The sequence below is a fragment of the Rhinoraja longicauda genome, chromosome 7 (genome assembly GCF_053455715.1).
Source record: "Rhinoraja longicauda isolate Sanriku21f chromosome 7, sRhiLon1.1, whole genome shotgun sequence".
Lineage (NCBI taxonomy): Eukaryota > Metazoa > Chordata > Chondrichthyes > Rajiformes > Arhynchobatidae > Rhinoraja > Rhinoraja longicauda.
The window spans coordinates 47,172,608-47,197,385 of NC_135959.1; the positions used below are offsets into that span (position 1 = coordinate 47,172,608).

At 43.1% G+C, this 24,778-nt stretch overlaps 1 protein-coding gene across 3 annotated transcripts in view; it reads left to right on the forward strand.

Moving 5' to 3' along the window:
* Positions 1-21,691, forward strand: part of LOC144595233 (radixin) — a 70,211-nt gene extending 48,520 nt beyond the window's left edge. For all 3 annotated transcript variants that reach the window (XM_078402469.1, XM_078402468.1, XM_078402467.1), the window contains exons 7-15: positions 5,547-5,693; positions 6,384-6,480; positions 9,067-9,230; positions 10,696-10,826; positions 11,749-11,909; positions 12,974-13,066; positions 13,329-13,586; positions 19,615-19,775; positions 21,129-21,691. In XM_078402469.1, coding sequence (XP_078258595.1) covers positions 5,547-5,693; positions 6,384-6,480; positions 9,067-9,230; positions 10,696-10,826; positions 11,749-11,909; positions 12,974-13,066; positions 13,329-13,586; positions 19,615-19,775; positions 21,129-21,252 — 1,336 coding nt within the window. In that variant the 3' untranslated portion in view covers positions 21,253-21,691. The remainder of the gene's footprint in view (positions 1-5,546; positions 5,694-6,383; positions 6,481-9,066; positions 9,231-10,695; positions 10,827-11,748; positions 11,910-12,973; positions 13,067-13,328; positions 13,587-19,614; positions 19,776-21,128) is intronic.
* Positions 21,692-24,778: the final 3,087 nt, after the last annotated feature.

Consider the following 24,778-nt stretch of genomic DNA (forward strand, 5'->3'; position numbering starts at 1 on the left):
CCCCCCCCCCCATTGGACGCCACTACCGTCACTGTGGCGTCCAGCCCATCCCTCATTGGTCGTGGCCCCCCCATTGTGACATCACATGCTGAACCTTGCCAAGCTTCAGTTTATGAAATGAATTTTTAAACTTTAAAATCTCTAACTTTAAAGATATAAGACCAATTTGAATGAAACTTGGATGAAAGGGTCCCCAGTGCAAAGGTGAGTAAGGTGGTCCTAAAATTGTCGCACTACATCTGACGCTACGTGTGACGGTGGCACAAATACGGTTAATGGCCAAACAAACAATTAACCTCCAAACATCAGCCAAACAAACAAGATCACTGTGACAGAGTTTTAGTAATATACTAGACCAAGTGGGCCCATCCCTTGTAGAGGGGGTACAGGGAAGGGGAGAGGGTGTGACTGAGGAGCCCTGGACCCAAAGCCTCTCCTATATTGGTGTAGCACCCTCAACCCCCTACTTAATCCCCCTTATCCCCCCCACCTACCCCCCCCTTCTACCCCACTGTCCCCTCCCTTCCCCCACTCTCATGCCCACTACCCACTGTCCCCCACTCGCCCCACTGTCCCCCGGCACTCCATAAGCTGGCAGATAGGAATTCACAAGTGCCCACTCCCACCACGACAGGAACGCACACACTCACACACTGGAGAGGACGCCCCCGATCCGAAATGACAAGCGCCCCAGCCCCTCCTCCACCCCCTCTCCTCCACCCCCTCTCCTCCACCCCCTCTCCTCCACCCCCTCTCCTCCACCCCCTCTCCTCCACCCCCTCTCCTCCACCCCCCTCTCCTCCACCCCCCTCTCCTCCACCCCCCTCTCCTCCACCCCCTCTCCTCCACCCCCTCTCCTCCACCCCCTCTCCTCCACCCCCTCTCCTCCACCCCCCTCTCCTCCACCCCCTCTCCTCCACCCCCTCTCCTCCACCCCCTCTCCTCCACCCCCTCTCCTCCACCCCCTCTCCTCCACCCCCTCTCCTCCACCCCCCCTCTCCTCCACCCCCCTCTCCTCCACCCCCCTCTCCTCCACCCCCCTCTCCTCCACCCCCCTCTCCTCCACCCCCCTCTCCTCCACCCCCCTCTCCTCCACCCCCCTCTCCTCCACCCCCCTCTCCTCCACCCCCCTCTCCTCCACCCCCCTCTCCTCCACCCCCCTCTCCTCCACCCCCCTCTCCTCCACCCCCCTCTCCTCCACCCCCCTCTCCTCCACCCCCCTCTCCTCCACCCCCCTCTCCTCCACCCCCCTCTCCTCCACCCCCCTCTCCTCCACCCCCCTCTCCTCCACCCCCCTCTCCTCCACCCCCCCTCTCCTCCACCCCCCCTCTCCTCCACCCCCCCTCTCCTCCACCCCCCCTCTCCTCCACCCCCCCTCTCCTCCACCCCCCCTCTCCTCCACCCCCCTCTCCTCCACCCCCCTCTCCTCCACCCCCCTCTCCTCCACCCCCCTCTCCTCCACCCCCCTCTCCTCCACCCCCCTCTCCTCCACCCCCCTCTCCTCCACCCCCCTCTCCTCCACCCCCCTCTCCTCCACCCCCCTCTCCTCCACCCCCCTCTCCTCCACCCCCCTCTCCTCCACCCCCCTCTCCTCCACCCCCCTCTCCTCCACCCCCCTCTCCTCCACCCCCCTCTCCTCCACCCCCCTCTCCTCCACCCCCCTCTCCTCCACCCCCCTCTCCTCCACCCCCCTCTCCTCCACCCCCCTCTCCTCCACCCCCCTCTCCTCCACCCCCCTCTCCTCCACCCCCCTCTCCTCCACCCCCCTCTCCTCCACCCCCCCTCTCCTCCACCCCCCCTCTCCTCCACCCCCCTCTCCTCCACCCCCCCTCTCCTCCACCCCCCTCTCCTCCACCCCCCCTCTCCTCCACCCCCCCTCTCCTCCACCCCCCCTCTCCTCCACCCCCCTTCTCCTCCACCCCCCCTCTCCTCCACCCCCCTCTCCTCCACCCCCCTCTCCTCCACCCCCCTCTCCTCCACCCCCCTCTCCTCCACCCCCCTCTCCTCCACCCCCCTCTCCTCCACCCCCCTCTCCTCCACCCCCCTCTCCTCCACCCCCCTCTCCTCCACCCCCCTCTCCTCCACCCCCCTCTCCTCCACCCCCCTCTCCTCCACCCCCCTCTCCTCCACCCCCCTCTCCTCCACCCCCCTCTCCTCCACCCCCTCTCCACCCCCCTCTCCTCCACCCCCTCTCCTCCACCCCCCTCTCCTCCACCCCCCTCTCCTCCACCCCCCTCTCCTCCACCCCCCCTCTCCTCCACCCCCCCTCTCCTCCACCCCCCCTCTCCTCCACCCCCCCTCTCCTCCACCCCCCCTCTCCTCCACCCCCCCTCTCCTCCACCCCCCCTCTCCTCCACCCCCCCTCTCCTCCACCCCCCCTCTCCTCCACCCCCCCTCTCCTCCACCCCCCCTCTCCTCCACCCCCCTCTCCTCCACCCCCCCTCTCCTCCACCCCCCCTCTCCTCCACCCCCCCTCTCCTCCACCCCCCCTCTCCTCCACCCCCCCCTCTCCTCCACCCCCCCCTCTCCTCCACCCCCCCCTCTCCTCCACCCCCCCCTCTCCTCCACCCCCCCCTCTCCTCCACCCCCCCTCTCCTCCACCCCCCCTCTCCTCCACCCCCCCTCTCCTCCACCCCCCCTCTCCTCCACCCCCCCTCTCCTCCACCCCCCCTCTCCTCCACCCCCCCTCTCCTCCACCCCCCCTCTCCTCCACCCCCCCTCTCCTCCACCCCCCCTCTCCTCCACCCCCCTCTCCTCCACCCCCCTCTCCTCCACCCCCCTCTCCTCCACCCCCCTCTCCTCCACCCCCCTCTCCTCCACCCCCCTCTCCTCCACCCCCCTCTCCTCCACCCCCCTCTCCTCCACCCCCCCTCTCCTCCACCCCCCCTCTCCTCCACCCCCCCTCTCCTCCACCCCCCCTCTCCTCCACCCCCCCTCTCCTCCACCCCCCCTCTCCTCCACCCCCCCTCTCCTCCACCCCCCCTCTCCTCCACCCCCCCTCTCCTCCACCCCCCCTCTCCTCCACCCCCCCTCTCCTCCACCCCCCCTCTCCTCCACCCCCCCTCTCCTCCACCCCCCCCTCTCCTCCACCCCCCCTCTCCTCCACCCCCCCTCTCCTCCACCCCCCCTCTCCTCCACCCCCCCTCTCCTCCACCCCCCCTCTCCTCCACCCCCCTCTCCTCTCCTCTTTTCCGTGACCCCCAGACCCCCTTCCCCCCCACCCCCTCTCTGCTCCTCCCAACCTCCCCCCCGCTCTTCCCTGACCCCCACTGTTCCCCTTCCCCCCACCTCCACTCTCTCTTCCCCCCACCCCCGCTGTCCCCCTCCCCAGTCCCACTCTCCCTCCCACCCCCACTCTCTGCTCCTCCCACTCTCCGCTCCTCCCACTCTCCCCCTCCTCCCCCACCTCTCTCCTCCCCCAGCCCCACTCTCACCCACCTCCCTTTCCCCACCACCCACTCTCTCTCCTCCCCCACCCCCTGCCTCTCCCTCTCGCCTCCCCCCACCCTTTCCTCCACCGACTCGACCCCCACGTCCACTCCTCTCCATGGAGCCTTTGGCGGCGAAAGACACTTACCGAGCGTGCAGGGAGGAGGAGGGAGCGCCAGACTACTCGAGTCGGGCAGCGGAGGCGGGACTACTCGAGTCGGGCAGCGGAGGTGGGACTACTCGAGGCAGGCGGTGGCGGGTCTGGGAGAGTGGGGAGAGAAGCGAGGGGAGAGAGGTGCGGCGGGAGGTGCGCACAAGATGGCGGAGCGTGAGGAGGAGGTTGAGAGCGGCCGCCATATTTCTGAAGTCACGACGGGGTCATCGGTGGCAGCGGCCCTTGTCGGCGCCACCATCGGTGGAAGCAGCCGCTGAAGGAAGAGGAGAAGAAGCTGCCCGCATGTGTGCGGTAACGGTGCGGGGCGCTGGGCCCGGGCGGGAGGGGGGACTCGAGGACGCCATGGGTTGAAGGGTTGATGAGTGGACCATCAGTCTGACCATCTCCCTCCCGCTCGGAGTGTCCCCCGGGTGTGGGAGAGTGTGGGGAGAGAAGAGAGAAGCGAGGGGAGCCTCTGATGGCAGGCGGGTGGCTCCGCTAACGGCGTCCATCTATTTTGTGCGAGTGAGGAGAGAGGCCATGCGTGCCCTCTGGTGCTGTCATACACACAGCACTTTGAAAAAATGTGTTTAGAAATGAGATTTTTAAACTTTAAAATGTCGCTAACTTAAAAAATATAAGACCAATTTAAATAAAACTTGTTATAAACAGTCGCCAGGAGTAGTGATTAAGGTGGCGCTAAAATTGTGGCACTATGGTTTACCGTTTTGGCTGCAGGTCCACATGTTTCTCAGAGATACATACATAAAAATATATTTATATATATATCTGCATGAATTGTACCGGTGGGGGGAGGGGGGAGCGCGAGCTCCTCTCTTACAGTCGCACGGGTCCCATTGTGACGTCACACGCTGAAGACCTTCGAGAACGGTTAGAAATGAAATGTTTTAACTTTAAAACCCCTCTAACTTAAAAAATATAAGACCAATTTAAATAAAACTTGTTAGAAACAGTTGCCGCGAGAGTGGTGATTAAGGTGGCGCAAAAACTGTGGCGCTATGGTTTACAATTTTGGCAAAATCACAGAAATACATATATAGATACATACGGATATATATATATATACACACACACACACACACACACAAGATCTGAGTTTTAGTAGTATAATATATATTTATATATATATAGTATAGATATATAGATTTTGGGATTCAGAAAAAGGCCAGTAGTTGTGAAAGCCAGGAAATTTGGTTTTCTGCTGCAGTGAACGAATGCACTAAGCAACATACTACTGAGAAGATGTAGAATGTGGGAGTTGGTAAATTAGTCCGATGGTGAGGTGTCTGAGTGGAACAAATTATTTAAAAGAAAACAAGGATATTAACGGGGTTTGAATTGATCTTCTTTTTGGAGGACCATGAACAAAAAACATCACCACAGAATGAAGCGTGGGCAATTTAAAATTGAGATGTGTGGAAATTTCTTAAGGTAGTAAATCTGGAATTCTCTGTCTCGGAGGGCAGAAGAGGCCAGCATTTCAAATGGAGATAAATAATGAAAGATGAGGAGTTTATGGGGAACTGGCACAGAAGTAGAGTTGAGGATCTCATAAATTAGCCATGATCATATTGAACTGGTGGACTGGATTGAGGAACAGGGTGGCCTAATCCTGCTCCTATTTTCTGATGTTCCTTAACACATTCTTCAATTAATGCCTGCCTGATCAATCCTTTAGCATTCACTTTGAGAACTAAAACCTTCCTGTCAAGAGAGGTAGCAGTATTCAGTAAGCTTGTATTCTGAAAAATTGTGAAATAGATTTGAGAAAATGGCCAGTCTGTAGCCAAAATACTGGGAACTAAGACATCACAAGATGACTTGGACTGGATTAATTAGGATTACACCAAACCTATTAGTCAATTGATTATATTGATGGCCTATCTGTGCCATGCAGTTTCCGGATTGACAGTACTATAGAACAATAATTTTAATTTTACAGGGAAGATTCAATGATGGAATACCTCAAGATTGCTCAAGATCTTGAAATGTATGGCGTGAATTACTTTGAAATCAAGAACAAAAAGGGAACTGAGTTGTGGCTTGGTGTTGATGCTCTTGGACTTAACATCTATGAACATGACGATAAGTAAGACCATAAATCTTTCAATAACATGACAAAATTGTTGCATCTGGAATAAATACAGGCATCCTGCATTTTACACGCTTGAAAAGCAGCACATAATTAAAAAATGCGTAAATTAAACATGTATGCGATTACGCTGCGGGCGGTGAATTTAAGCATGTTATTCTGAAAATTCGAGTGCATAAACTAAGCTTTGGTATTAAAGGAATATGCATGTTATTTGAAAAATGCATAAATCAAACACGTGCAAAGTGCGAGGTGCCCATACATAGTTATAAGCATTTCCTTTTACTGAAAATTTGGATGTAGGGTTAATAACTTTTCTAAGTAGTTTGTACTGCACATATAATTTTAGCTGTCTTTTTATTTGACTACCTCTTATCATCCTTTCTGATTAATGAGAATACTGAGGACAGCTCTTCCCAGTCACCATAATTCATGGGTCCTTTCTATTACCGAAGATCTATAGATGTTTGTTCGTAGAATTATATTATAAAACTTTGAATTGGATTGAAAAATAAATGTAAAAGGACAGGCATGCATTTGAAGGAAATGTATATAAACATTGCTAATAAATCCAAATGGTAACCTTGTGAAAAAAGATACTGAGGAATAAGAGACCTCTCTTACAGAGTAAAAACAAGTGTGAATATGCTTTTCTTTTAATGTAGTTTGTAATATTTTATTCAACAGATTGACACCAAAAATAGGATTTCCTTGGAGTGAAATAAGAAATATATCGTTTAATGACAAAAAATTTGTCATAAAACCTATTGATAAGAAGGCACCTGTAAGTGTTTATTTTTAATACTCATTCTCTGAATCAAATATCAGTTGAATTCCTGTTTGTTTTTATCAACAATGTTTGTATGATCTTCAAAACCAGTCCATCCTAATATATTCTTTAGGACCACAACATTTTGGTATCTTTTTATGGCAAAGTAGGTAATGTAAGTTGGAATGGCTTCTGTGTTTTCCTCATTTGATCTGAACTTTGGTTTGAGGATCAATACATCTAAGAAAGTTATTGCTTGCTGAGGACAGAAATGAATGAACAAGTATACAGGATGGCATGGGTGTGCAGCTGGTAGAGTTGCTGCTGCACAGTGAATGGCTCTATTGTAATTGTGTTTTGTCTTTCTGCTGACTGGTTAACATGCACCAAAAGCTTTTCACGGTACCTCGGCACAAGTGATAATAACCTAAACTAAATAGAGGCCAGTGATTCAATTTTGTCTGTGCAGAGTTTGCTCGTTCTACCTGTGAATGAATGTGTGAGTTTCCTCTGGGTGCTCAGGTTTTTTCCCACATACCAAATAAGTTTTCTTTTGTAGGTTCATTGGCGTGTTTTTTTTAATTGACACCATACACACTAGAGACAATGAGCATGTGGGGTAACATAACACAAACATCGGTGGATGATCAGTGGTCGGCATGGACTCGGTGGGCCGATGGGCCTGTTTTCATGCTTATCTCTAAACTAAATTCTTTACTGCATTGCCTTTAGAAACTTAATCTGACCAGTTGCACCGAGGAATATATTGTTCAGCCAAGAGATTGTGCCTTGCTTTGACAATTTAATTTTTGGATTTAAATGGGGGTATAATCATGAAACTTTGCAACACTTTGAGGCCATTCAACCCATCATCTCCAAGCTGGTCAAAAAGTGGCCATTTTGGTTCATCCCAACTTCATGCTTTTGGTTTGAACGACTTTGGTTTTCAACTCAAAAGCACAAATCCAAGATTGGCCAAGGTTCATGCATCAGACTGTCCATTGCATTGTTGGACTATTGAGTCAACTGGTAGAACAGTGATGCAATTATATGAATTAAATGTAGATCTAGGTTCTGATTCGGGTCTATCCCTAATATGCTTTTACCTTTTTTCTTATCAATATCTATCACTGGCCTAAGCCTATTTTCAAAGACTCTCTTCCTCAAAGTGGGACGGGAAAGACTTGAGACCCTCAATTTCTTTTCACTCTATCTGTCTTAAATAAGTGACCTCTGATTTTTAGAGTGGAGCATGTTATAGTGAACAGCATAGAAACGAGCCCTTCAGCCCATTATTAAATACCCATCCATACTAATACCATTTACCACACTTGCTCTAGATTCTGAGAGGAAACACTCCTCATTCACATACACCTACCCAGACTACTTGTGATCATGTTTCAATCAAGTTTCTTGCTCTTCTGAACTCAAGTAGCTACAGGCCTAGCCTGTTTAATCCTGCCTTGTTAGAGAATACACCTATTTTTGGGTATCAGTGCAATGTAGAAATGGATGTAGATACTTTTATTAGGTCAAGCAGAGGTGGAGAGAAAAACTAAGCCAACACTTAGGATTTCTGACTCTCTGGCACTTTGCAGATGCTGGAAATCTGAAATCATTTTTTTGATCTTCAGTTACTTTAGTAAATCTCTGAGTTGCTTCCAGTTCGGCATGTATCCTTAAGCATGCATTTTCATCTGGTCCTCTATTATATCAGGGTGGGCTGCTGTATCAAGCACTGCTCCACTCATTTGGATGATGTTGCTTACCATGGCACTTACTCAAAACTGAGATTGATACATTTCTGATATTTAAAGCATCAAAACAAGGAGGTAGTTCTGTATAAAGGCACTGAGGTGGGAGATTGGTCATGATCTTATTGAAAGATGGAACTGCCTTGAAGGGCAGAATGGCCTGTTCCTGTTTCTTATTTTCCTGTTATAGTCATATAGTGTGAAAACAGGCCCTTTGGCCCAACTTGTGTTCTAATAAGTTCCTCGGGGCGATGTCCAACCATTTCTGCTGCATTATCAATCGCCCTTTCTGGCAGCAAACTATGTTCAATTTCATTTCCAGCTTCTCCGGAAACAAAGTAGTCTTGTGCAGGTGTGAGTTAATTAGTGGTATAAATGTTGTAGCATTGCTACTGCCAAAATGCAGGTGGTGGGGACTTGGCAATTTATCATTGACCAGAAACTCAACTGGATCAGCCATACACTGGCTGCAAAAGCAGGTCAGAGCCTCGGTATCATCTGATTGACATGTGTCTTTCCCCTTGACTCTCAAACCCTTTCACGATTTACAAGGCATGTGCAGTCTGTGATGGAATACTTGCCTGGATAAGTGCATCTCCACCTCAACTTCCAGGACACACCAGCCAGCCTCTCTAACTGGCACTCCATATATTTACTCCAACACCCAATTCTTCCTCTGCCAATGCACCAAGTTTGCAGTGGTACATCTACAGTATGTAGTGCACTGCATTTCTTACATTCGTTGAAGTATAGTCCACGGCAAAATGGAAATATAATTTAAGCATTGTGGTTTTTCTGTTTTATGATTTAAGATACTGAATTTTTATTGTTAATTACTTTTATTTAGGATTTTGTATTTTATGCTCCACGTCTGCGGATCAACAAACGAATTCTAGCACTTTGTATGGGAAATCATGAGCTGTATATGCGAAGGAGGAAACCTGACACAATTGAAGTACAACAGATGAAGGCACAAGCTAGAGAGGAGAAACATCAGAAGCAGTTAGAAAGGTAAATGAAATCAGTCAGCTTTACTGAACTGATTGGATTCTTGTCTAATCTGTCATCTCAAACCTTGAATAAAAACTTAGAAAACTTCGAATCCAAATAAGCACAGGCACCTTGTGTTTTATGCGTGTTTGATTTGTGCGTTTTTGAAATAACACTTGTTTAATTAATACCAAAAAATAATTTTATGCACTATTTCTGCAATGTGCTCAAATTTGCACCCTGTTCAATTTACGCATTTTTGAATTACACGCTGCTTTTCAGGAATGTAACCCCTGCGTAAAACCCAAGTGCCTGTAATTTGACCCAGCATTCAAAATGCAATCAGTCATAATATAGTGGTGATGTTACTGGACTAGTAATACAGAGAAATAGATTAATGTCCCAGAGGCAGAACTTGGGTTCTGTTGATTACAGATTTAATTCTAAACCCAATGTCGGATAAGATGACCATTAGACTTTCAGATTGTTGTATCTGGTTTACTACTTTCTTTTGGAGAAGAGAGTTTGCTGCAATTACCAGGCCTTTATTCCCTTTATCATGTGTCTGTACACAGTGAATGGCTCGATTGTGATCATGTATTATCTTTCCGCTGACTGGTTAGCACGCTTTTCACTGCACATGTGACAATAAACTAAACTAGGTGTAACTCCAGAAGACTCTGGTTGTCCCTGAACTGCTTTACCAAGCCACTGGGAGGGATAAACACAAGAAATTCAAGGTGGCAATTCACAATTACCACACCTGGCAATTAATTGTTAGCCTTGCCACTGACATCCACATCATGAAAACCATTTCACCCCTTGTTTGTAGTGGATACATTGGCACCAAGTTATGATCCAATAGCACTTGTCATGTACAGTTGTTTGTGCTTGCAAAGGGGATGACCTGATTGAACTGAATCTGACCATGCAATATGGTGGGAGATCACAGATATGGCTACAGAATTTGCTGCTGGATTCTGTGTAGGATGTAGGTGTGTAGGATAGTGCTAATGTACGGATTGATCACTGATCTGTGTGGACTCAGTGGGACGAAGGGCCTGTTTCCGTGCTGTATCTCTAAAGACTAAAATATTTTCTGATTTTCAGCACGTGCTATCTTTTTAAAGCCTTTTTTTGATCAATATTTTGAACAGTTCAAACATGTCGTACGTTGAATTAAAGTGAAGTTCCACTTTTCAGCCAAAATGTTATGGTTGCTTCACTGTCTGACTTTGAAATAGTTCTCAGTTTACTGTAACTTCTAATGTTATCACTCCTCCTTTAACACCACTGTGCTGTGGTGTTAACAAAACATAAAATTATTTTAATCTCAAGTTGGGATCAATCTCTGTTTTTCATTGCATCATCCACTGCATGCAGATTTTTTTAACCCAGTTCATTCACCCTTACCAAATAACTCAGGCTTTGATAAGTGACTTAAAGGGTCAAAATATTTTAAATTTATCAATTTTGTTTTTAAAAGGGCACAATTGGAAAATGAGAAAAAGAAGAGAGAACTGGCAGAAAAGGAAAAAGAGAGGATAGAACATGAGAAGGAAGAGCTTCTGGAAAGACTTAGACAAATTGAAGAACAGACTTTAAAGGCCCAGAAAGGTAATGGCTTGCAGGATACATGTGTGTGTGGTCTTGTACCTCAAACCTTTTGGGTCTATGTTTTAGACTATCCTGTGATCTTGGGGGTGTGTAATCCTTCAGATGGGGGCAGTATGGACCTTCAGCGAGACGATAAAAAGGGTGGGACAGGGACAATAAAACACTCATCTATTTAGTGAGAAGTTGATTTGATCCAGGTAGCTGATTAAGGATGTTCTGACCACTTTCTTTGTTGGTAAAGGTGAAAGCAGCATTCAAAAGTGCTTTTAATTGGGGAATTGATGTTGATGTTCTGGAGAATTGTGGAGGTGAAGTAATTGACTATTGCTAAAGTGACATTTGAACTAGAAGGGAGTCGAAAGTGTAAGCAGAAAGTGGATCAGCTATGTGGATTGGCCTACAGCTCCTGTGTCTTGTGTTCCTGTACCGTTTGAAAACTATACAAAGAATTCCCATAAAAGGAAATGGGATTTAAATTATGTGTACCAAACAACAAAACTTTTGTTTTAAACGACACTGCTGAAGTAAAATTCAAGTAATTGATCAACAGCTGGGCATTGCTGAAACAAGTCAAAATCTAGGCAAAGTATATATAGAATGGAAATCTCCATTTGAAACAACTTCTTGGATGCTCTACCAGTTATTGTTGGAAGCATTCATATTATGATTTTATTTTTAAAAAGCTACTTCACTTGCATAATTAATTTCTGTTCAGGTCGGATTCAATCGTTTAGCCCTTTAAATTCAGTGTTGACTTCTTGGATTTTGCGGGTGAAATTGGCAACCAGCTCTGTGGGGTGTAATTTTATGTGGTATAATGGCTCCATTTTGTCTTAAAATAATATTTATATGCATGAAAATATGATCAAGAACTCTTTGGACCTTTTCAAGAAAAGAAATCAGAATGACTTTGTTTCAATAGAACTAGAAGATCAAACCCGGCGAGCTTTAGAACTTGAGCAGGAGAGGAAAAGAGCTAAAGAGGAGGCTGAGAGACTAGAGAAAGAGCGTCGTAATGCAGAAGAAGCGAAAGCTGCCTTGGCCAAACAGGCTGAAGATCAGATGAAGAATCAAGAGCAATTGGTAATTGTTATTCTTCAAATTATAAATTATTTAACTGGAGAGCTGCATGAGCTGCAATAAGGAAAAAACAAGTCATACAGCTTGGAAAAGGGCTCTTTGGCTCAACTCGTCCATTCAGATCAAGGTCCTATCTAAGCTAGTCCCACTTGCCCACATTTGCACTGTATCCCTCAACCTTTCATGTCCAAATGTATTTTATTGTACCCCGCTCCACTACTACCTCTGGCCGTTTGTTCCATTGTTTTCACCATCCTGTGTGGAAAAACTTGTCCCACGCGTTTCCCTTTTTGCCTTAAAACTTTGCCCTCCAGTTCTTGTTTTACTTGGGAGGGGAGGAAAGACTGAGCATTCACTGTCCACCCCCCTCGTGATTTATACCACCTCTACAAGATCCCCCCCTCAGCTTCCTGTGCTCCAAGTCATAGCCTGCCCAACCTCCCCTATAGCACAGACCCTCGACTCTTGTCAACATTCTCCTAAATCCACCCTGTACTCTCTTTCCAGCTTAGTGACATTACTACAGTTGGATGGCCAGAACTGAGCATGACACAATGGTGGGAGTGAACGATCAAATATTTTTGTTGTTGAAAACCGGGTTTCATGGAGTCTTCAATATAATTAGCAAGCAGTTGGGAGAAAGTCTTGTCTCTCAAGTTTCCTGTATCACTTGTCCTTTTTTTTATAATTTTCTACAAACTAACACACGAGTATCAAATTTTCTTGAAGTTGAGGCCAAAAATATTCAGAACCTATGTTCTAACCATTTGTGCCAAATTGGCAGCCTCTGTCCAATAGAAACGGTTCTCCAATCCCTTTACCTAATTGGGTAATTCTTTGAATATTTCTTCAAGTACTACTTAATTTAACGTCTGATGACATCTATCCTGATTAGTTTATACATTTCTAAATGTTTATTCTGGGGGAATAAGTTATGGATGCTACTTAGTGTTCATTTTCATTTGTATATGCCTAGTGGTTGACTTTGAGCCCAGAAAGAATTGCAGAGTTCTGATGGTGTACAAATTTCAGCAAATTTGAGTAAGCATATCTTCTTCCTTTTTTAGGCAGCTGAACTTGCTGAATTCACTGCCAAAATTGCACTACTGGAGGATGCCAAGAAGAAGAAGGAAGTAGAGGCCACTGAATGGCAGCACAAAGTAAGTAATTCAGCTATTTTAACTATTGAATTCCAAGTATACTGAGATGCATTTTTTAATGGGGATGGAAGCTGTTAGATATAAATAATATTGCTTTCAAATTAATTAAATGTTCATGCTGCTTTTTCTACCAAAACAGCTGTAGAAAAATGTTAGACATTTACTACATCGATCTTAGTCATAATTACATTTGCGAAGTGAGTGAGGAATATCTGACAATATATATATTTTTGGGAAAAATACTTGTTTTTCCTAACTCTAGGCAGTCACAGCTCAGGAAGATTTGGAAAAAACCAAGGAGGAGTTGAAGATTGTGATGACAGCTCCTCCCCCTCCCCCTCCTCCTCCTCCTCCTCCATTTGTTATTCCACAAGCTGAGAATGAGCATGATGATGAACAGGATGAGAACAATGCTGAAGCCAGTGCTGAACTCTTATCAGAAGGAGTAGCAAACCACCGCAGTGAGGAGGAGCGCATCACTGAAACACAGAAGAATGAACGTGTAAAGAAACAACTGCAGGTGAGCTATTCAGGATATTAATTATTCCAAATGTGAAACCTTATTGGGATTTCAAATTCACAAGAATGCCCACTATGCCATAAGGTTAACAAAACATTACCAAGTGTTGAATAAATATTTAATTCACCAATTTTAAATGTGTAATGTTGCATTTATAATTAGCTTAACTTCTAATATTCCAATCAAACTTCCTCATATCAAACATTTTTAGATTCGGCTTTTTATTTCTTGGCACATTTATATTTGCTTACATCCAGAACACTTTAACCCCAACATAATTTATCTTCAAATATGAGTGGGGAATTTACAGACCTGCTGTCACTTCATCCATTATTAAGAATAATCATCCAAGGCTGAAAAGTCAAACCATATTGAGGCGTATGAGCTGTGATTTATTTTCCATTTGCTTGGTTAGGCTTGACTTAAGTAATAGAATATTTTGTCCACCTTGTCAAACTAAAGTTAGCTTTGTCATGGGAGGGTTTGATAGCATTAAACATCCTGGGTACAATAGACAATAGGTGCAGGAGGAGGCCATTCGGCCCTTCGAGCCAGCACCGCCATTCAATGTGTTCATGGCTGATCATTCTCAATCAGTACCCCGTTCCTGCCTTCTCCCCATACCCCCTGACTCTGCTATCCTTAAGAGCTCTATCTAGCTCTCTCTTGAATGCATTCAGAGAATTGGCCTCCACTGCCTTCTGAGGCAGAGAATTCCACAGATTCACAACTCTCTGACTGAAAAAGCTTTTCCTCATCTCAGTTCTAAATGGCCTACCCCTTATTCTTAAACTGTGGCCCCTTGTTCTGGACTCCCCCAACATTGTTTCCTGCCTCTAACGTGTCCAACCCCTTAATAATCTTATACGTTTCGATAAGATCCCCTCTCATCCTTCTAAATTCCAGTGTATACAAACCTAGTCGCTCCAGTCTTTCAACATATGACAGTCCCGCCATTCTGGGAATTAACCTAGTAAACCTACGCTGCACGCCCTCAATAGCAAGAATATCCTTCCTCAAATTTGGAGACCAAAACTGCACACAGTACTCCAGGTGCGGTCTCACTAGGGCCCTGTATAACTGCAGAAGGACCTCTTTGATCCTATACTCAACTCCTTGTTATGAAGGCCAACATTCCATTGGCTTTCTTCACTGCCTGCTGTACCTGCATGCTTCCTTTCAGAGACTGATGCACTAGGACACCCAGATCTCGTTGTACGTCCCCTGTTCCTAACTTGACACCATTCAGATAATACTCTGCCTTCCTATTCTTACCACCAGAGTGGATAACCTCACACTTATCCACATTAAACTGCATCTGCCCTGCATCCGCCCACTCACACAACCTGTCCAAGTCACCCTGCAACCTTATAGCATCTTCCTCACATTTCACACTACCACCCAGCTTTGTATCATCTGCAAATTTGCTAATGGTACTTTTAATCCCTTCATCCAAGTCATTAATGTATATTGTAAATAGCTGCGGTCCCAGCACCGAGCCTTGCGGTACCCCACTAGTTACTGCCTGCCATTCTGAAAGGGACCCATTTATCCCCACTCTTTGCTTTCTGTCTGTCAACCAATTTTCTATCCATGTCAGTACCCTATCTCCAATACCATGTGCTCTAATTTTGCCCACTAATCTCCTATGTGGAACCTTGTCACAGACTTTCTGAAAGTCAAGGTACACCACATCCACTGGCTCTCCCTCGTCAATTTTCTTAGTTACATCCTCAAAGAATTCCAGAAGATTAGTCAAGCATGATTTCCCCTTCGTAAATCCATGCTGACTCGGAACAATCCTGTTACTATTATCCAAATGCTCCGCAATTTCGTCTTTTATAATTGACTCCAGCATCTTCCCCACCACTGACGTCAGACTAACTGGTCTATAATTTCCCGTTTTCTCTCTCCCTCCTTTCTTAAAAAGTGGGACAACATTAGCTACCCTCCAATCCACAGGAACTGATCCTGAATCTATAGAACATTGGAAAATGAAAATGGGCACATGTTAACCTCAGTGATGTCTGGATCTCTTGTCTCCTTTGTACTTTTTAATATAAGGGATTTGAATATTTCCTGTTCTAAACTGACTAATTTGGAAGAAAAAGAGTCGCACGTGAGTTTATTTCCTCTACAGCAGTTTCTTAATAAGAAAACATGAAACACTTAATGCATTTGAATCATCTTAAATTCAAAAATGTAGACAATATGCAAGATGCTCTAGATTTTAAGGTTTGTTTGCTTTCGCCTTGGGCTCTTAACTTTTGTTAGCATTTACTTAAAAAAAAAATTAATCTACGTCGTACTCCTGCTCTGTACCTAGTCTGTATTTCTAACTTGCTTGCTCCAAAGATCCGAAATACTGTTTCACACTTTGCAGATACTGCTTGATCAACTGCATGTTTAGTTTTTATTTTTGTTTCTTTGGTATATGTTTTACTTATTTACTTTCTGATGTATCTTAATTTCAAGTGTAACTGTTTGTAACTTTGTGGAGTAATGAAGGGGTGTTCGGCGATTTTTAAGGCGACTGCCGGCGACTAGGCTGTCGCCGCAAGTTCGCTGGGGTGTCGCGGGCATGGTCGTGAGTAGTCTCCAATGAGTCGTAGCAGTTCTCGGGTCATCACGGAAATTTTATTCTGCTCGAAATTTTTCGGCGACAGCTGGCTTGACGTCAATGATCGTAGCTTGTCGTATCCTGTCTTGGGCGCTGTTGTAGGTTGTCACCAGGTTGTCCCCTGGGTGAATTTGGTTGTCGCCGGTGCTGATCCACCTTTTATAAGAATTTTGTTTGTTTGAATAAAGTAAATTTTGGACATTTTGACCAAAGATTGATGTTTGAAGTTATTGTATTTCAGAGTAGTTTCTCATGGCATTTCTTTCAAATATTTTAATTTCATTTATTTTGACCAATAAAACAAAATAAAACAAATTAAATTTTTTTAAAATAATTTAATTTCAAATGCTGGTTAAACTGAAGACACACAAAAAGCTGTAGTCAGGCAGCATCTCTGGATTAAAGGAATATGTGACTTTTGAAGAAGGGTCTCGTCCCGAAAAGTCACTGATTCCTTTTCTTCAGAGATGCTGCCTGGCGTGTTCAATCACTCCAGCTTTGGTGTCTGTCTCGGGTGTATAGGTTAATTGGCTTTAGTAAAATTGTAAATTGTCTCTAGTATGTAGGATAGTGCTAGTGTATGGGATGATCGCTGGTCGGCGCGGACTCTGTGAGCCGAAGGGTGTTTCCACGCTGTATCTCTGAAGTCTACTTGTCCCAAAATGACCACTATGCGTAAAGCGGGAAGTCTCCATTCTTTCATGGGTCAGGAAAGTATCGCGAATGAGCACCTTGTGTGGATCGACGTTGCTGTTGAATAGTTTTTTCTCATGCGTGTTTGTCATGCAAAGCGGACGAGCAGAGCAAGACATTCACTTGTGTAGGTGTGTAATGGTCGATTCTAGATGATCTTGGCAAATATCCGCCCTCAGAAAATGAAACAAAGACATGCTGCATCCGAGTGATAATTCTATCCACCCACAATTGTCAAATGCATGAATATTGTGTGAAATGGGAACTGTTTTCTCCTACAATCCTCGTGCCTTTTTTGTGAGATAGATATACTGACTGGTACCATTTTCTTATCGTGGGTCGCCTGTTGTCGTAGCTTGTCGTCGCCTAGGTGGTAGGTTTTCGTAGGCTTTGTCATGGTCATTGTCATAGACATTGTCGTAGGGTTAAAAAAGTCGAAGGTTTTTCGGCGATCTGCTATGACTGACGTCACCGGTAGTCGCCTTAAAAATCGCTGAAGTGGGACAGTCCCTTAAGTCTGTTTAACTCTGCAAGTAGCCACTGAGGAATTTTATTCACTTGTTGCAGGATTTTTTGTAGATGGGGAAATGTAAAGACAATGGCTGTTGAAACTCCTATTAGCAGAGAAAAATTGTCATGTTGGGCATGAGTGTGCTTTTGTGCTGTTTGCAAATGGGAGAGGCAATCTGACAAGTACATTGCCATTTGATTAGTTGGAAGAGTGATCAGTTATCTAAAATGGTGAGCAACTTGTATGTAGACCAATTTACAGATGGAGCACTGATTTATGCTTTTAAAGTGAGCACATGAGTTACTGCCGAGGGAGTTGTTCCCTGAAACTCTGAAATTTGATCTACTTCAGGGTTAAAATTAGCTTTCTATGTGGTGTTAAAGTTGCAACAAGGAGCCCATTTGATTTTCTTTAAGGGAGTGGTGGAGCTCTTAAGAAATTAGCAAGGGGGGCGGGGGGTTCTCCCCACACATTTAGTTTTTATCAAACTATGAATGCTCCCATGGAGAAATTTGTATCATTTTCTAAATCAATTTTTAAAAGCTGTATCCAAAAGATCAAATATTGTCCATATTCAAACAATCACTGAACCTAAGTAAATTAACACTTTGGCAAATCCCTGCCATGAATAAGCTAACTATATTTTTATATTGCTCTATTGATGAAAGTTAAATTATCTACTTTTTAAAGTACATTTTAATTTTCTGAATATAATTTGCAAAATGACATATATCCTGCACAATTATTGATCTACCTAAGGCTGAAACAAATCCAAGAACTTGATTTCCACGATTTCCATCTCAATCACCAGAGCATCACTCCACATTGAACCAAAACCTAAGTTTGATTTCCTACTATGTCATCCCAATTTAAAGTAGAGACTGTGTGTGATATAATGGAGCCATGGGGGAAAACCGGTACCTTCCTGCCCACCACTGCTTAAAACTGAAGCTATCGCTATTTAATATTCCTGACATTTAGAAACTTTCAAGCTATTAAAAAATGATTAAATAAAATGTTAAATATTTGCAGTTAATTAAAAACACTGAAACAAACTCAATCGCAATTAAATGTCTAATATTTTCCCTTGGCCTTTCTCAACTATCTCCTTCCATCCAAATGAATGAAATTTCTATTTCTGCAACAAGTCTAATTTGGCTCGTATTAAGCAAGTAGTTACCCCTGGGGAAGTTGGTTCAGTGGCAGCATGCATATTTTTTGCAGTCTGAGCACATTTGGGGATTTGCCAGTAGAGCTCAACCAACAAGTATGGGACTTCACATTTCCATGGGAATCCTGAACTTGGTGGAACACATTGGAAACTACAAGCAGTTCCGTAGAGCTACTGCCATTTCTTGGCAAGCATCAACCCAAAATGCCATAATTAATTTATGTGGATTCCCAGCTTCCCTATCGCATGTCTATTACAAATAATACAGGCTTCCTATCCCCTCAGTAATAGAAGTCTTGTCACTTGTACCTTGCTAATATACAAGTTCTGGCCATTGGGACCCAAATCATTCCCTAGAGGATATCTACCTTTGACCTACTAGTCTAGTTGAATGTAGGTGGTGATCCACGCTTATTGGATCTTGGTGGTTTTAAGTGATTTTGGGTACCACAAAGAGCTAGTTAATCTCTTTGGAGATTGTGCTGCATGATACGTGTTTTTCACTACAAACTTGCAACCTCATTTGAACTGTGTTGACATGTTTGGCTCTTATCCTTTTCTGAAAAGGAAATTCTGAGCTCTTTTGTCCATAAAATCACACAACAAATTTACAGCTTTACAATTACACCGATTATTTTTTGAAGGAATTGCACAATTAAGTTCATGCCTTGCTTTTACTCAATCGCCCATTTCATGCAAATTTCCATGTAATAGACATTTTTTAAACGCTCTAATTTTGGCAGTTTATGTCTACATTCATTATGGTGACAATTCTCCAAAAACAAAGTCCTTTGATGTGGATGTTCCTGAGGAAAGACAATTTAGAGATTTGGAGTACATTTTCTTCAAACTATTTGGCACACTCGGATGATGGTACTCCCAGATGATGATCCTTCAGCAAATAATCCTTAGTAGCCATTTGTTTTCTCTACAAGATGAAGCTTCAAAAATATTTGTTTTTGTTCATGTAATTTAAAAAATATTAAACGGCATGTTTTTTTGAAAAGCCACTTAATTCATTTATGTTTAATAGGCATTAAGTTCCGAATTGGCCCATGCACGGGATGAGACGAAGAAGACTGTGAATGATGTCATCCATGCTGAGAATGTTAAGGCAGGTCGAGACAAATACAAGACCCTTCGACAGATACGGCAAGGCAACACAAAACAGCGCATTGATGAGTTTGAAGCTATGTGAGAGTGCAGTTACTTTATAATGTTCTTTAAAACAGCTGAACCACTAGCAGAGGAACAAGTGGCATTCTAGAACTATAGCATTAATATACCTTGCCAAAGTATTGTATCTATCAGACCAATTGGAGTTGGATGTACATTTTTTTTAAGGCAGTTGGTAATTACACTTCATGCATTTTGCAGCACAACAATTAACTGCCCTTAACTGGAGTTATTCAGAAAATACTGTTGCTTTTGTTGAACAGTCATGTTTAATTTCAGTAAAATGCATGTGTGAAGTTGGCTTATCTTTGTAGCTTTTCTTAAAGTTGTATAAAGTTAGTATAACTATTTAGGATTAAAGCAATCAGCCTTAAATGGCAAAGCCTGCATAATTCAGGTCTAAATTTCAGTGACCGAAATGTAATATCATCTGCATACAGCAAACTATCAAACTGAATATCTTTAAGGTTGGTGTTTCATGTCTTATCATCATAGATGGTTTTCTTTGCCTACCTGTTCACAAAGACTTAAATGATGATAGACTAGCTAGAAACTATTCCATCAAGACGGTAAGTAATGTAGTCCTAAGGCTTTGTTTACATAAATCAAATTTAACGCAGCATCTATTTGTGAACAGTTCTCAATGTTGGGCCTTTCTGGCGGGGGAGCATATGAAAACATCAGTCCCAACGTGGGGACAGTACACTACCTCAATTATACACATGATGAATGGCCAGTCAAACACCCTCTCAATATGTGAAAAAATGTATACAAGGTACCATTTGTTTTGCAATTGCATATTTGGAAGTTAGTATCCTAAAATTCTGAAATGTCAGTAAGGCCACAATATCTGCTATATTGAGTGGCCTAATCAGTACATTATATAAACATAAATTGGCATGGAGGTTTTTGTATTACAATGAATAATTCTGTGGTACCCAGGAGGCTTTCTCCTCAAATATGTATGTGCACACATTTCAGGTGAATGGTATTTAGGAGATGAAATAACTTGCATGATAAACCCTGTAATGGGTAAATTACATCAGGATATTGAATAGTATTTTGACTTTTGGTGTCAAACTTTCCACATTTCCTGAATAATCAAATTCACTGCAATAAACTGCATACTGATTTGTTGCCCTTGCTTCCTCTGTAGTTGGTTCAGCTAAATTCTTGTTGGTATTATGCATCATAAATCAGCATTCGATATCTGTAATGATGGTTTATTTAAATTGTCATTTATAGTTGAGCATTTAACATGCCTGATAAGCTAAAAATAATGGGCAAATCTGTTGCGCTCTTTGTTGCTATAATTGCAGGTAACGTTCTGATTTGCATCATGAGTAAACATCTAGTTTTTTGTATTTGCAGATTTTATTTTGAGGGACAAAAGGCAATTCTTGACTGGATCGTGAATGTTGTGCACATGCTTAAAATATTGCTTTTTGAGAAGTATTTCTACTTGCAGTGTAATACATACTGTTTTAATGCATAGAAACATGCACTAAAATATGAGCATTAGTATTTTTATACTGAGCAAGAGGTTTTCTAGAGCAAGTTGAAATACTGTGCTTCCAGTGGATTTTTCTTAATGTACGCATTAACATTGATGCATCAGTATATTGGTATCAATGTTGGATAATAGGAGTTACATTTTCAGTTTAATTAAGCTAAAAATCAGTTGACAATGTTCTATTTATAAAATTGTGCAACTCTTTGATCATACAAGAAAAGATTTCCGATGTATATTGACTTAAAGGCTAAAATTGCTCTCACTAGCAATATAGAACACCAGTTGATATAAAATGCATTTGTTTGTTTCTTCTAAAATCAACTTTACAAATGCTTTTCCCTGGCATTGTGTACTGTGTTGTACAACTGACCATAATTATTTTGAACAACATTCATTGGTTAACAATAAAAGTGTAAAAACAGGTTTTGTTCCTGTATTTCTATATCTTAACAATTGTACGGGTTCGGAGATGAAAAGCTTCGGAGTAAGTCAATAATCTTTTCTGTAGTGTCACTTTTGGCACAGTAAAGGAAATATGCAGGAGGGATGTAAACTACCCTGAAACGCAAATGTGATTTGGACCTTACTTGCCTATGGGTATGGTGGAAACATAATGAAACGGGGAGAGGACCTAGATTTTACACAGTTAAATGGAAAGAGCAGAGAAATGCAGTTGAATAGAAATCTGCAAGAGCTGGTGTGGACTTAATGGCTTGAATTCTTTCCCGATAAGTTGGTAATTCTATACCTACAAAATTGATTTGTTGGGTTGTAGCTATAAATTATAATCAAGATCATTTGGCACAGCACTCAGTCCACTGTACAATCCTTAAGTCAATTTATTATAATTATTCTTTTAAAATTTTTGGAGCAATAAATACAATTGGATCCTATTGGGACAATTTAAAGGGAGGCATATCAGCTTGAATATCTGTCTACAAAACACCCCTAATAAATCAAGATTCAATGCGTCCAAGTTCAAATTAATTCTCGTAATACACCTCTTGCCCAATCTCCCTTTCATTACTGTAGGGATCTCCTGAAGTACTTTGAACTGATATAGGGAGCACTGTAGACTTTCAAACAGCAAACTAATAAGGATCTAATCTGTTTATGATGTTGGTTAAAGGATAATTGCCTTAGTGTCAAGTTACAATCACAGATCTTAAAAGGGTTCCATATACACTTGAACATTTGCTTGATGAAGGATGATATGCTATAACTGAAACCTGTCCCAGTATCAGCTCTTGTGTACAATTCTTGATTCTGAGTTCTGGGTTCACGTTCCATCGCTTAAACTTAGTACTGAACCATTGCATTAGTTCTTTATTTCAAAATGCATAGATTTAAGCATGAACTCAACAAATGTTGAGTACGTGCTCATTCTCGAGCAGAGATACATGAGAAAAGGTGATAAAATCGAAGGGGGAAGGGAAATTAAAATGATGAGCAATTTTGTTGAACTCATTAATTGCATAAAAACAAATCTGTATAAATTATTAAAAGTCACACATTTGCTCATGAGTGGTTTTGTCTGGACAACATTATATTTTAACAATGCACAAAACACAAATTAGTACATTTGCAGTGTCTAATTCAAAGCAAGTAGTTCGTTAATTTAAGTCCAAAATTTAATTATTAGAAATTCAAAATTTGTTTTGCAGAAAGGCTTCTTTGCTCAACTTCTAGATTGTAAAAACTTAGAAACTAAAAAAATATCTCTAGCCAAGCATTTGCATGCATAATGCAAACATGCTAGATCAAATAGTATGCCTTTCATTTGTTTTTGAGATTATAACCTTAATATGAGGCCAAGCAAAAGGGTGTTTGACTACAACATTTGTGGAACATGATTTCTTATAATTCATTAATGGCTGTTTGCAAATGTTGGATTTGTCCTACCATTCCACTTTATCAAATGACTTCCCTTCAATAGCACACTCCAAATTTAATTTCTAACCTATCCATGACCTTAAATGTAGTTCCTGTGGCAGTGGAGATGTAGCAGTGAATTTACGCTCATAGTTGCCACAAATTACAATGTAATATTTCTTTTCAGAAATGTTGATATGGTCTGGGCATGAAATTACTCTGGATCTCTTCTCCACCCCCAACCCCCTCCAACTCTTTCCCCACTATTTGCCAGTGGTGCTGAGTTTATATTGGTGTCAGCCTCAATTTGTTATCCTGGAGGATGAGTTGAACCCAAGGCCTTGGCTGACTCCTGTATCAACTTTTAAGTCCTAAATCCAGTCCTAATGTTGCTGTAAATTCCAAAGTTTTCTCTTCAAATAAACTTGCATATCCCCAATTTTTATTTAATCAACACATGTCATTGAAGTCATGAGGTCAAACTCAAAGCACCTTGTATTTGAATATTTGCAGTAATTAGTAAATTTAGGGCGAGAGAATTCCCTTATTTATGAAGAATAGGAACAGGGACCGTACAGAATGAGATGAAAATCTGGAGTCATTTTACCAGCTAAATGAGGCCTAGGTTCAAGGTCTGTAAGAATCACTGTATTGTCAATCTGCACAAGGAAAGACTAAATCAATAAGGCACAACAGGAGCACAATGTTACTACTGCTAGTGCAGGTATCTTGCAGCTTCAGTGACCTGGGTTCAATTTTAATCCCCCAGTGATATGTGGAATTTACACGTTTTCTTTTTTCTGACCCCAGGGTTTCCACAAGCACTCCAGTCTCCTCAAAGTGTTGGCTGTTTAATAATTTACAATAGCCAATTAATCCATCATTATGATTGCAGTCACACCCCAGGAAGACGTTGGTTAGTACTGGAGACGCTGCATGCTGTGGTCAACAAACACCAGATGGCGTACCCTGATGCATTCTGAATCATAGCTAGGGATTTCAAACAGATAATTCAGAGTGATTTCCAAATTACCACTAGCACATTTCTGCAGCACGAGGATCAAATGCTCTGTACCACTGCTGCTCCATTAAAGATGCTTATTGCTCCATCCTCATTCGGTATTTGGAAAATCAGACCACTTGGCTGTGCTAATACTTATTACATATAAACAATGACCAAAGTGTGCAGCTCCAGCAGTGAGAATTGTATAGAGCTGGTCATAGAAACATAGAAAATTGATGCAGGTGGAGGCCATTCAGCCCTTCGAGCCAGCACTGCCATTCATTGTGATCATGGCTGATCATCCACAATCAGTAACCCGTGCCTGCCTTCTCCCCATATCCCTTGATTCCACTAGCCCATAGAGCTCTATCTAACTCTCTTAAATGCATCCAGTGATTTGGCCTCCACTGCCCTCTGGCAGAGAATTCCACAAATTCACAACTCTCTGGGTGAAAAAGTTCCTTCTCACCTCAGTTTTAAATGGCCTCCTCTTTATTCTAAGACTGGCCCCTGGTTCTGGACTCCCCCTACATTGGGAGCATTTTTCCTGCATCTAGATTGTCCAGTCCTTTTATAAATTTTATATGTCTCTATAAGATCCCCTCTCATCTTTCTAAACTCCAATGAATACAA